This window comes from Meles meles, chromosome 3 (assembly GCF_922984935.1).
Source record: "Meles meles chromosome 3, mMelMel3.1 paternal haplotype, whole genome shotgun sequence".
Classification (NCBI taxonomy): domain Eukaryota; kingdom Metazoa; phylum Chordata; class Mammalia; order Carnivora; family Mustelidae; genus Meles; species Meles meles.
Window position 1 is genome coordinate 141,421,242 of NC_060068.1, and position 13,340 is coordinate 141,434,581.

The 13,340-nt window shown below is 41.8% G+C and overlaps 1 protein-coding gene across 2 annotated transcripts in view; it reads left to right on the forward strand.

Moving 5' to 3' along the window:
- Positions 1-9,244, forward strand: part of DCTN4 (dynactin subunit 4) — a 30,654-nt gene extending 21,410 nt beyond the window's left edge. For both annotated transcript variants that reach the window (XM_045999878.1, XM_045999880.1), the window contains 4 exons: positions 1,283-1,337; positions 2,343-2,450; positions 4,065-4,162; positions 6,633-9,244. In XM_045999878.1, the coding sequence (XP_045855834.1) occupies positions 1,283-1,337; positions 2,343-2,450; positions 4,065-4,162; positions 6,633-6,846 (475 nt within the window). In that variant the 3' untranslated portion in view covers positions 6,847-9,244. The remainder of the gene's footprint in view (positions 1-1,282; positions 1,338-2,342; positions 2,451-4,064; positions 4,163-6,632) is intronic.
- Positions 9,245-13,340: the final 4,096 nt, after the last annotated feature.

The window sequence follows — 13,340 nt, forward strand, 5'->3', positions numbered from 1 at the left end:
GCAGGAAAGAATATTTGCTACTCCATGACAGATAAAAATTTAATGTCCCTGGAAGACAGAATTCCCACAGATTGGAAAGATGAAAATGTGAGTAGGACAAAAGGATTTGAACTGGCAGTTTATAGAAGAGGAATTTCAAATGGTCAGTGAATACACGGAAAGATGCTGAGACTTGATAGGAAAAGTTTAAAATAATAAAGAGCATTTAGTGCTTGTGAGCATGTGGGGAAATGTATTTGCATACATTGTTGGTAGGCTTGTGGATTGCTAGAGTCTTTTTGGTGAGCGGTCTGGAATGTCAAGACAAAGTTACATAGACTAAACCAGCAGTACTATCTCAGGAATCTATTCTGTTGAAACAAAACCACCAATATCTAAAGATCCATATGTAAGGATATGTATTGTAACATTTTAATGGCAAAAAGCTAAAAACAATTTCAGTGTCAGGCTGATTAACCATTAACAAATAGTTGATTAAATTGAGGTACACTCAGGTTGTAGAATATTCTGCAGCAATTAAAAATAGTAAGTCCTTCCAGCAGTCAAGAATGTTGAGAAATGCTGGTCTGTTGACTTTGGAGGAAAGAAGAGGTATATAAACACTAAGCTGAGATTTGACCCTGGGTGATTTTGAGTTCAGACTAAGCACATGTGAGTACAATATTCTGTTGTCTTACTTGGGCAGCAAAACAGTGGTTAAGGGGAAGGACCCTGGCGCTGCACTGTCTGAGTTTGAATTCTGGCCACTCACCAAGTTACTTCCAAGCTTAGTTTTTTCATCTCTGTATCGGGGTGATGGTAATAACACCTGTCTCATGCAGTCACAGTGAAGATTAAGTTAAATTTAAAGTGTTTAAAACATTTCCTAGCACACAGTGCTTTATAAAAGTGTTTGATAAGTATGTGGTAGTGTGTTTTCACCTCTGCAGTGTGTTACTAAGTCAGTTGTGGGTCCTGTAACCAGTTGCCTTTTAGATTTACAGAAATGAATTAATAACATCTCAAAACACATACCTAGCAAATGTGTAAGGAAGATATCTACCATGATACACAGAGTCATATAGGCTCTATGTAGAAGTGCACTTACGATTTCAGAAAGAACTCAGCAGTTGGTTTCATAAGTCTTAAGTTCTTATTATGATGGTATGATTCTTTGAAATTCTTTTTCTGTGACATGTTCTGATTAACTTGAAGAAATCTTCGCTGAAATCACTTGAAAGGAAAGTAACAGTGATTTTAAGAGACTTCAATGGACATTAATGTATTTTTTATTCACACATAGCAATTATATCCCAGAAGTGAGAATCATGTCAATTCCCAACCTTCGCTACATGAAGGTTAGTACTTTGCTTATTAGCAGGAAGATAAAGAACTGATCAGAAATGTGTGTGTGTGTGTGTGTGTGCGGCTGTGTGTATGTAGCATGAGATTCAGGAGCAAGGGAAAGAAAAGAAGGTTTGAAGTCATAAAGGGATTGGGATTTTTAACTTCTTTAAGCTGGGATTCTTGGCAACAGCATCTTTGACACACATTTAGAAGGATCAGCATGTAAATTATGTAAAGATGGACTCATGGGTAGGGAAAGAAGGAAGATGTTTTATCCTACAGACATCTTTAGCTCTTCTCCAACCAGGAGACTCTCCACATCCCGTGTGTGTGTGTGTGTCAGATACCAGGAATCAACGGGATTTCTTTACCACAGCCCCTCTCTTTGAGTTCCTTATCTGCGCCCCCTCACCCCCACCATGAGTTGTAGAATATTCTGCAACAGCCCCTTTTTGTTCTTTCCTTTCATGCTGCTTGTGGAGTCCACGTTCATCTGAAAGACTTTGCTAACCTCAAAGTACCAAACGAGGGCAAATTATGGGACAAGAAGTCTTAAAAGTCTTTTAGAGTCCTGATGAATTTTTTTCCCTCTGTCTGGCTACCCTGTGACTCTCATGCTTTACGAGGACTTTCAGACTAAGCAGACTTAAGTTGTTGCTCAGGAGTCCTTAAGTGGAGGACTAGATAGAGCAAGAGTTGTAAACTTTAGTCACTTAGATAGTGTACATTCCTCAGAACTTCTGAGTCTCGTACCTGGCCCTATCTATGGGATCTGCCCTATTTCCTCATGTAATTTAAGGAACTCCATAGCATATATAGCCTAATACAAATAGTAGAATAGGAATCTGCGAGTGCTTTGAGAATGTAATGATGTAGAGGTGGGTGTTACTGCTCAGGAATAATGGGGGGCAGGGCGGGAGTGACGATTTTGTGGAAATGCTTGGTACAGCAACGAAGAAAGTGACCTAGGTGGCAGTAGTGCAGCATGTCTGAGAGAGGCTTGTTCTCTTGCCCAGGAGAGCCAGGTCCTCCTGACGCTTACGAATCCAGTGGAGAACCTCACCCACGTGACGCTGCTGGAGTGCGAGGAGGGGGACCCAGATGATATCAACAGCACTGCTAAGGTAGGAGCGTTTTGAGGGACCGTGACTTTTCCTGAAGGGGCCTTTTGACCTGGCTTAAAGGACTCCACACTGTCTTCCATTTCCATATTCAAGCAATCATCAGGTTCTTTTGATTTCACCTCGTGAGTTTGCTTATTTTTTTTTAAGATTTTATTTATTCATGAGAGATAGAAGGACAAAGAGAGAGAGGCAGAGGCAGAGGGAGAAGCAGGCCCCCCACTGATCAAGGAGCCCGAAACTCTATCCCAGGACCCTGGGATCATGACCTGAGCCAAAGGCAGATGTTTAACTGACTAAGCCACGCAGGCACCCCTGAATTTTTTGTTGTTTTGCTTTGTTTTTGGTTTTATTTTATGCACAATCACACTGCCACTGTCCTGTTTGAAGGTCTCATCCTTTCTTACCTGTACTGTGCCAGTAATGTCCTTGTGACCTGTTCGGAATCCACCCCCACTTCCATTCCAGCCTGTCGTCTGTCTTGCTTCCAAAGTGATCTTTCTAAAATCTAACTCTGATAATGGCATACTGATCATTTGGCATCCCTCTGACTTAGGGAGAAAATCCAAATTCCTCCACATAGCGTAAGCGGTTCTCAGTGGTCCCCCCCATCTGTTCTTCCAGGATGACCTTTCCCCAGATCCCCAGATGTAGCATTCTCCAAAGTATACACGCGTATACTTGAAGCAGATGCAGTGGGAATTGCAGATGCTACTCTTCTAGCTAGAGTGCCATTCCCTGACATGCATACCCACATCTCTCTGTCTAACTCCTACTCAGGCCTCAAGACTCCTAGGAAATAACATATCCTTTTAAATGCTGGTGTGCCTCCTCTAGATGCCCTCCGCTTACATACAGTATACAGAGCACTAAATATTAAAATAGATGATTTTGACTTTCTGTAAATGTTAATTGAATGAGTAAAATGTGGCCTTTTTTTCATTTTGTTACTTGGCGATTCATCTAGTATTTGAAATTTTAGATCAAGAACTTTACTCAATGGGTAATCTATTATTGACTCGTAATTCAGCATGATATAACAAAAACTGAGGAAATGATTCCTATATCTCTAATAAGCTATTATTGAAAAAATACTTATTAGGGAATTTCTTTTCTCCTTTTTCTTCTTTCCTTCTGCTTTTTAATGATTTCACTTATTAGCATCACTTTCAAAGAGAGATGACACTCATCTGTCCTTGCTCTTTTTAGTAACACTAATAACCTGTTCCTGTGAGACAGAAATAAGTGCCTGATGTGTACCCCATTTGTAGACTTGCTGTCTTTCTCTTTATACCTCCCATCCTCATTCATATCCATAATTACAAATGTGGTGGACATCATTACCTGCTATCCTCTGACATAGCAAAGTTGAGGCCTAGTTACAACATAAGGCTTAGTCTGAAGACTGCTGCTTAACTGTTCTTTGTTCTCGTACTTTTACTAGAAATGTCTGTGTTCCTAACAGTTTTTGAACTCTGTATAAGTGAAGTAATACTCTGTTTCCTGAAACTTCCTTCTATAGGTTTAGGTTGGTGTAACTCTGTGTCGTATGTTGTGGAATTAATGTCCTACAACACACTGACCCGTTCTGAGGCAGCCCTCTCTCTTACTTTGCAGGTGGTGGTGCCTCCCAAAGAGCTCGTCCTAGCTGGCAAGGATGCAGCAGCGGAGTATGATGAGTTGGCAGAACCCCAGGACTTTCAGGATGATCCTGAGTGAGTGAGCACTTAGTGACCCCCTCCCCCAACATAGTACAGTTAGCTAATGTAGGAGACCCACTTACAGACCCCAGTTTTTTTAATCTTGATTTGTTAAGGTGATTTTTTTCTTGTTTATAAAAAAAATTACTGTAGAAATTTGCAGAATATATATGTGAAACCATGAAGAAGGAAAATAAAATCCCACTGCCAGAGATGAGCACCGTTAACATTTTGGTCTTTGTCCTTCTATGTATTTCTTCCATCATTGGGATCATTCTGTAAGCAGTTTCTAATCTTTGTTTCCATTTAAGGAGTAAATATTTTCCCCTGTTAATTAAAAATTTCAAGTGCATTATGTTTAATAATTACAGGATGCAGTATTCTCTTCTATAGTTTTATCATTAGATTTCTCCATGTACCCTTCCCACCTGCCCTTTGAGTAATAGATTTGACTCTGTCTTACCTAATAACTGAGAAGTAAAAAGCCAAACCTTTACCTGGATGAGGATACATCAGTTAGGATCCAGTCTAAAACTGCAGCAGGTACTGTCCCTTCCTGGGTGAAGAACCATTGCTGGAGTGAGGCCCACCGGAACCCCCCCCCACACACACACACACACAGACACACATATACACACACACAGAGGCAGCTCGTAGGCAGGAGCAAGCCACTTCCCCCTCCAGGTTTCTAGGCTCCGTTAGAACCCCTCAGTTGGACATGAGCCTGACAGGGAGCCAGCCTACAAAGCAGAGAGACATGGGTGGCAGAATCCTGTGTCACAAAGCAAGATACAGAAGGTGGACTTGGCGCTGAAAAGAACAGCTTCATATGCTGGCACAAGGAGCATGTACTTTTTTTTTTTTTTTTTTAAGATTTTTATTTATTTATTTGACAGAGAGATTACAGTAGGCAGGCAGAGAGAGAGGGGGGAGCAGGCTCTCCGCTGAGCAGAGAGCCCGATGTGGGGCTTGATCCCAGGAGCCTGAGATCATGACCTGAGCTGAAGGCAGAGGCGTAACCCACTGAACCACCCAGGCGCCCCACATGTAAGGTTTTTTTACTAGAATGATCCAAGCTCCCTCAGCAAGAATTAGAAAGAAGGAATAACTTAGGATGGCAGAGAAAAATAAAGGGCAAAGATGAGTTTAGCACCATGATTGGCAAACTTGAGTTGACTTTGGAAAGCACCAGTGTTTTGTTTCATTCTGTAGAGTTCCAGGCCCCAGCCCAGAGATTCTCTCTGGAAGGTCTAGGGGTACACCAGAAATCTGCATTTTTTTTAAATTTTATTTTTAAAGCTTCCCAGCTATCAGTGGTTGCCTGGTAAATGAGGCTAGAAAGACACTTTTTCCTTCTTACTATTTTTAACTTTTAAAAGAAAACTGTTTTTTTTTAATGAATCCTACAAATCAAGTGTTAATTTACTACAGTACAAAATGTATTGAGTTAATACAATACAAAAGGCATTTTCTGTAATCATTGCTTTATGTGGATCCTTAAATGACATTAATTAGTTATAGAAATTTGTTAAGCCAAGGTCAGCTGCTGGAAAGATCATCTGAGATGTCAAATTCTAGTCAGATTATATGATAGAGTAATAAAAAATTGAATTAATTATACTTCACATTGCACTTTTAGGACTTTTAGATACTTAGAAATAAATACTATATGATACTATGTAAATGTTTAAATCCGGTAACTTTTCTCGGAGTATCATTTGAATAGTAGATCAAATTCTGTTTCATTGCCCTTAGACTTTTTGTTTGAAGCTAAGTTATTAAAGCACAAACATGAAATGCATGTCAGAGAAAGTCAAAACGAAAGTATCAAAGAGATTATTTTTCTATTCCAGAAATTTCTGATTTACAGAGCTTATTTATAAAAACACTAATTTTATGGTGTTCCAGAAGTTCCTTTAAAGTTCTGAGTTAATATCAGTCTGTATCCTATAGAAACATTACCACATGCATACAAAGATCAACATAAAGGGATATTCATGGCACCCTTGTTTATGACAGGAAAATTGGCAATAACATCAGTATATACCAATTATAGTAAACCTATAACAGAATACTCTGCAGCCATCAAGTAGAATGGAGAAGATCTGTATATACCAGCATGGAAAGGTATTTGCGATAAACTGAGTGGAAAAAACCAAGTTAATAGAACAAGTAGTATGTCCCTTTTGTGTCGGTGCAAACTCGTAGAAAAATACCTGGTAGGTTAAGAACCAAAGTGTTTGTGGTTTGTCTGTGTGCTGAAGGGGAAAATAAGGGAAGACTTAACTTTTTTCCCATTTGAATTTCAATTACTTAGGACTATATTTTACTTTTGTAGTATTAAAAAGGTAGATTGACATTTTGCTGAAAGAACTCTTGCTAATAAACAAGATGATGGTCATAACTTGTCATTAGATAAAATGTAAGTCTTAGTGGCTTGGCTGACTTGTGACCTACCTAACACTGTACTTACTTTTTTCCACAGCATTATAGCCTTCAGAAAGGCCAACAAAGTGGGCATTTTCATCAAAGTGACGCCACAACGGGAGGAGGGCGAAGTGACCGTGTGCTTTAAGATGAAGCATGATTTTAAAAACCTGGCGGCCCCCATCCGTCCCATCGAAGAAAGTGACCAGGGCACAGAAGTCATCTGGCTCACCCAGCATGTGGAACTCAGCTTGGGCCCGCTTCTTCCTTAAAGGTGCCACTGGTGGGGCAAAGGACATCATGAGCCCATGTTAACATGTGGAAGCCGCTGCTTCATTAAGCCTTGTTTGTAATAACGTACCCATGCGCTACTGAATCCTGTTCCTAGGAGGGTGGGGGCACTGGCAAGGCATTAGGGACTCAGGCTAACTGCTGTTCCTCTCGCTCTTACTTCTGTTCATACTAGTAATCTGTCTCCCTCACTGAACCCTGCACGTCAAATAACAACAGCACAGTTCCCTCCCAAGAAAGGGGATGGCTGTTCTTTGGAGTGGCATTAGATTTACCACCGAGAAACTCGACCATACTGTCTCCCAGTCTGACCTCAAAAAGGGTCACAATCTCACAGATAAAATGATAACCGCAAGGCAGACCTGCTGTTAATGACCCAGCGCTGGTGTCAGTGTACCTCTCTGAATGCTCTCCGCATTCCGTGTAGCTATAATCGAGCAGTCTAAACATATCCCTTCACCTGCCGCCACGGCTCCCGTCTTGCCGCGGTTTCCATTGGACAGAAAAATGGAATTGTCATCCTGTCTTTCGTTTCGTGGTGTTTGGCAAAACCTGTGAGATTCTTAAGGCGCTCCAATTTGCCGTCTTCTGAGTAAATACAGGATGCATATTTATCAGGTGCTCTTAATATTTCTTTCTCATTAGAATATGGAACTTCTTTTAAGAATTGGAGAAGCAAGCAATCACATGTCATACCAAGGGTTGCGAATTCCATGCACTTTTAAATGTTGCCGCAATATCCAGGGGTTAACGCTGTCATCCGGAGGTCGCCCTTCTGTGTTTTACTCCCTCCCCGTCCCATCTGCTCTGCCTCTTTAACTCAGTAAGTTCTAAATATTTGGCACCTGGAAAGAGGCCAAAGAAAACTTGGTAGATGAATTCACTTCTGGAATGCAGAAAACATTTTAAAGGTCAGATTTTTAGCATGATCCAAACTAATATTCTTTCCATTGATTTGAAGGGGAGAAGAGCAGTTACAATCTCTTGAATCCCAAGCTGGGTATTAAGATAAAGAACCTTTTCCCATCCTGAGTTTAAAATGTCTATCATAAGGTGTGTCGAGTAAGGCTGTTCTGATCGTAAAACACAAAATAGTTCAGCTAGTACCCCAGAATACTTGCCTGACTGCACACATGCTGTTTTCCTTGGTGTCCTGGAGCTGGCTTGCCAACCGTAATTTCTGTGGCATTTTCCAAAATGAGACTTGACCAAGTAGACCACTGTCTGCACCACATTTTCTGTAAATGTATTGTCAGCACGCAGCCAACACATTTTGGGGGAAAAGAGAAATTTCCTTTTTATCCTTGTTTTGTTTTTAAGTTCAAGCCGTTAGTGTAAAAACAAAAAAAATTTAAGATATATAGTAATCTAGAATACAGGCAGGGCATAGTAACTTACTAGCTCCCTTTGGAAGACAAAAATATTTAGGAAGCCTTTGAAAGAACACTAAATCGTACTCGAAAGGTCAAGCTGACTTTATGAAACATTGTTCCACAGAGTAATACATATGCTGCAGCATAAGAAAGAAATACACATATCTCTAACATAATGACAGTAATAAGTAAAGTTTAGCCTCTTAGGAGTTGGGGCAGGGGGTCATGTAATGACAAATTTGCAGACTAGAGAAATAGTTTTAATTTTTGGTGTCTCGGTTTTTATTTCACTACGTGCTAGAGCCTGCTCTGAAGCCACGGCTCCACGCTTGCCTGTGGAGGACCCGGATGTCAGAGGAGAGAATGGCTTCCTGTGTTTACACATTTGCAGACTACGCACACTTGTATATTGTGTGTTTACGGCATGTAGCTAGTGTTTGTTCCCCAAAGTAATAATGTTAAAGTAATGGGTCTCATCACCCCCATGTAACACAGAAACACAAAAACACTTTTGATCATAGAATTTTTTTTTTTTCCTCAGAAGCCAAATTAACTTGAAGAATAACAGAGCCATTGTTTTACTGTTTCCTCAAGATAGTTCTCAGTGCAAGCCTGTGTATTAGTAGAAACGGTTCAACACCTGCAGAAGGTGAATTCAGAATTCTGTTTGTCGCTTTTTTATACTGGATCAGGTGCAGGATTGGCAGCGCACAGGCGGTGCCCCACTGCTGGTGAGTGCAGTGGCGTTAGCTCTAGAAGCTACGGTTTGGGAAACATAAAGCTAAGTTAGTATGTATCTGTGGTTTGATTAGCCCACTGAGGTTTCTTTTGTTCAAAGTGCTTATAGGTGTAATGAGTTAAATAAATGTCACGTATATTTGTGAAGAAACATCCTTTTTGGTCCCTTTTGGGAATGAGAGGCACTCCTTAATCTTCATGAATTACAGGCTCCTGTTTTGCCTTATAGCTTAACTTAATGTAGTGAAATAAAGCAGACAAACCTTGAGTGTGTCTTTCATTTGCTTTCATGAGTGCTGAATGGAATAGCATGGCTCAGAGTCCGAAGACTGGCTTGGAGGGAAGAGAGTTAGTAGGAGGGTCACTGGGGTATGCTGCCTCTTCTGTTTCTGTAAACGAACTAAACTGAAACCCCCTATCGAGTTAGTTCACTGTAACATAGAAGTCGATGATGCTTGGGCTCCGTATAAACATATTCACAGAACCATTATATAAATGTCATGTTGTTAGGTCTCCATCAGCTTTTACCCCGGGTCATTGCTCCCCAAAACATCTTTTCAGATAACCCAAAATGGCCCACCCCGATAGGTAGCCCCTCCTTCCCCTCCCCTTGTCCTCCTGGACCTCTTCCTTCCCTCCCAGTACTATAGATGAGCTGCTGGCGCTCCTGTCTGATGCTGGCCCCACCACCTAGCGCAGCTGGTCTCATCCTCTCATCTGTTCAAGGATGTCACTTACACAGTTCCCTCTCCACTCTCCTGCATCTTTCCGTCATAGTGCTAAGGTTTCTCTCAGCTTAGAAACTGACCTCACGCCCCTCTTTAGCTGATACCCCATACTCTACTCCATTTACAGCGGAACTCCCTCAAAACCCTTGAGTTCCTCTCCTGTTCTCACCTGAACCCGTTCCACCCCAGCACATTTCCAGAATTGCTCTCATCAAGTTCTCCAAGATTCCACACTTAAAACACATGGCTGATTTTCAGTCCTTACCTCCTTAGTCTTTCAGTAGTATCTGGCAGCTGATCTCTCTCTTCTTAAAAACCTTTCTTGACTTAGTCACTTTGTCATCCGTCTGCCCTTTATTCCATTGAAAGAACAGTTTGGACAAAGAAAAAAACCTCAGAGCTGAGTCGCTTCCTCAGTGGCAATACTTAACTTGTTTATCCTCATTTTCTGGCGATCAGGAACATACATAGTGAAATATATTTCACAGTGTGAGACATCTACACAAGATAATGACTATAAGTATTAAATGAAAGTAACATTAAATAATACGGAACCGGCCAGTGAAGCCAGTGAAAATCGTTTCCTCATGCTTTTTTAGCCGTTTCTATTAAAAAAAGTATCAACACTCATGTTTGTAACATCTAACTTTCCCTCTTCTTTTTCAACTTAGGCTTCTAGTTCAGAGCCTAGGCAGACAAGAGTAGCTACTTACTACAAATACTGTTTCATTTTTTTTTTAAAGATTTATTTATTTGACAGATAGAGATCACAAGTAGGCAGAGAGGCAGGCAGAGAGAGAGGAGGAAGCAGGCTCCCAGCTAAGCAGAGAGCCCGATGTGGGGCTCGATCCCAGGACCCTGGGATCATGACCAGAGCTGAAGGCAGAGGCTTTAACCCACTGAGCCACCCAGGTACCCCAATACTGTTTCATTTTCACTGTACTTGTTTTTAAAGGCTGCATCTGAACATGCGGTATTATTTTCCATTCCATTCCATTCCATTCCATGAGGTCACTCAGGAGCTCCACTTCTGCCTGTGGTATAGGTATCTGGAAGGAGTGTCACATCCCTCTCAAAAAGAAAAGGTGGATAGATGATAAAATCATACATTTTACTGCATCTATCAGAGAGCTGATGTGGCAGAGCAGCCAAAGAGCCTGAATTTCAAGGAGGGACAGAGCCTTCCAAGGAGAGATCAGACTTGTAGACTGGCTCACCTGTAGCCCAGCATGAGAGGAAGAAGTGTTGACCATCATATGGCAAGTAAGAGGAAATCAATGTTTAAAAGGCCAAACTTGGACTAATATGGCAGTATAAAATCCCTGGGAGCCTAAGACACCAAGGGAGCTGGCATGTACTCACAAGCTCTTCCCAAAACCTCTGCCACATATTCATGAGAAAAACCGCAGGGAGCAGAGGGTGCTCGAGCTCTAAAGAGCTTCCTGGGTTTGGAGGTAGGTAGGAGAGATCTGCTGCTACTGTGGGAAAGGCAAGAGCGCTTGCCTCCTCTTGCCCAGGCTCTTCCCTCGTAAGGAGCAAAAAAAGACCCAAGCCACTTAGGGAGGAACAGAAAAGCATGTCTTCCCAGGGCACAGGTAAAGACCCATTGGTAAGAATGGTAAGAAAAAAACTACTCTTGGGGGCAGGGGACAAGATTCAGTCCTGAGCCCCAGGATTCCCTACCAACCAATACTATTAAAATTCTACCACTGTAGGAATGACCAGAAACACTCCCCCACAAGGCCAGCTCCAAACACAATTCATAGTTTTGATGCCACAGACAGAAGGGGCAAGAATGTTGAGAAAAACCATTCCCGAGGCCTGGCCACAAAGGACCTACTAAAGACTGACGCTGAACCAAAGCAAAGAACCCCCAACCTATTCCCAACTACCAACCTAGCAAGGAGCTAGTAACAAGTAACAGCTGGTGAGGGACAGGCGAGGCCGTAGAGACTCGCCATTGTGGTTCAGGTGTGCAGGACAGCTGACAGCTGAGGGTTACATATGAGGGCTTGAGAAAAGTACTTCAGCCCTATCCTAGAGCACAAAATAATGCTAGAGGATATGAAATCTGTAATGCACTGAAGGCAACCACAGCAACAACAAAACCCAAATCCAGCTCAGTTTCTGACTGGATTGATGAAATCCCACACAAATAGCCTGACAGAACAGATCTGCCCATTTCCAGGTAATACTTGTCTACCTCAGTGTGTGACATAAGCAGTGACTGGCATTCAATAAAAAGTTTGAGTTACACAAGCAAGAAAAAACTCATTTTTCATAGACAAAACAATAAGGCCATATACAGATATGACCGGATGTTGGAATCATCAGAGGGGGACTTGAATGGATTAATATGTTGAAAAATCTAGTCAAAAATATGATATGTATGAACATTTCAGCAGAGAGGCAGAAACTATAAGAAAGGGACAAACAAATAAAAAAAAACACAGGATCAGAGATGAATATCCTCTATGGTCTCATTGGTAGACTCGTCATAGTTGAGGAAATAATCAGGAATATGTCAATAGGAATTACTATGTCAGTAGAATCCTATGACAATAGGAATTACCCAATCTGAATCCCCCGCAGAAAGAGTGAAACCACACAGTATTCAAAACCTATGGAACGGGGGCGCCTGGGTGGCTCAGTGGGTTAAAGCTTCTGCCTTCGGCTCGGGTCATGATCCCGGGATCCTGGGATCGAGCCCCGCATTGGGCTCTCTGCTTGGCGGGGGGCCTGCTTCCTCCACTCTCTCTGCCTGCTGCTCTGCCTACTTGCGATCTCTGTCAAATAAACAAATAAAAATTAAAAACAAAACAAAACCTCCCAAAAAAAACCTATGGAACGAAATCTGACATGTATAATTGGAGTCCCAGATGGAGAAGAAACTAGGCAGAAGAATAAAGAAATGATGTCTAAGAGTTTACAAAATGGCTGCCTGGCTGGCTCAGTCGGAAGAGCATGTACCTCTTGATTTCGGGGTCGTGAGTTTGAGCCTCATGTAGAATGTGGAGATTACTTAAACGGAAATTTTAAAAACTTAAAAGAATTTGTAAAACATAACAAAAGATAAACCAAAGGGTCACCTGGCTGTCTCGGTCAGTAGAGCATGTGACTCTTGATCTTGGGGTCCTGGGTTCGAGGCCCAGGCTGGGCATAAAGTTTACTTAAAAATAAGAAATAAAAAAGGGGTGGCTGGGTGGCTCAGCTCGTTAAGCATCTGACTCTTCACTTCAGATCAGGTCTGGATCTCAGGATTGTGAGACAGAGCCCTGTGTCTGACTTTGTGCTGGGCATGGAGCTTGCTTAAGATTCTCTCTTCCTGGGGCGGCTGGGTGGCTCAGTGGGTTAAAGCCTCTGCCTTCGGCTCAGGCCCTAATCTCAGAGTCCTGGAATCAAGCCCCCCGCATCAGGCTCTCTGCACAGCGGGGAGCCTGCTTCCCTCTCTCTCTCTGCCTGCTTCTCTGCCTACTTGTGATCTCTCTCTTTCTCTGTTGAATAAATAAATAAAATTTAAAAAAAAAGATTCTCTCTTCCTCTACCCCTACCCCACCCCAACTAGGAAAACATAAAATAAAATCTTTTTTAAAAAGACAACAAACCATAGATTCAAGCTTCTAAGTCCAAGAACTT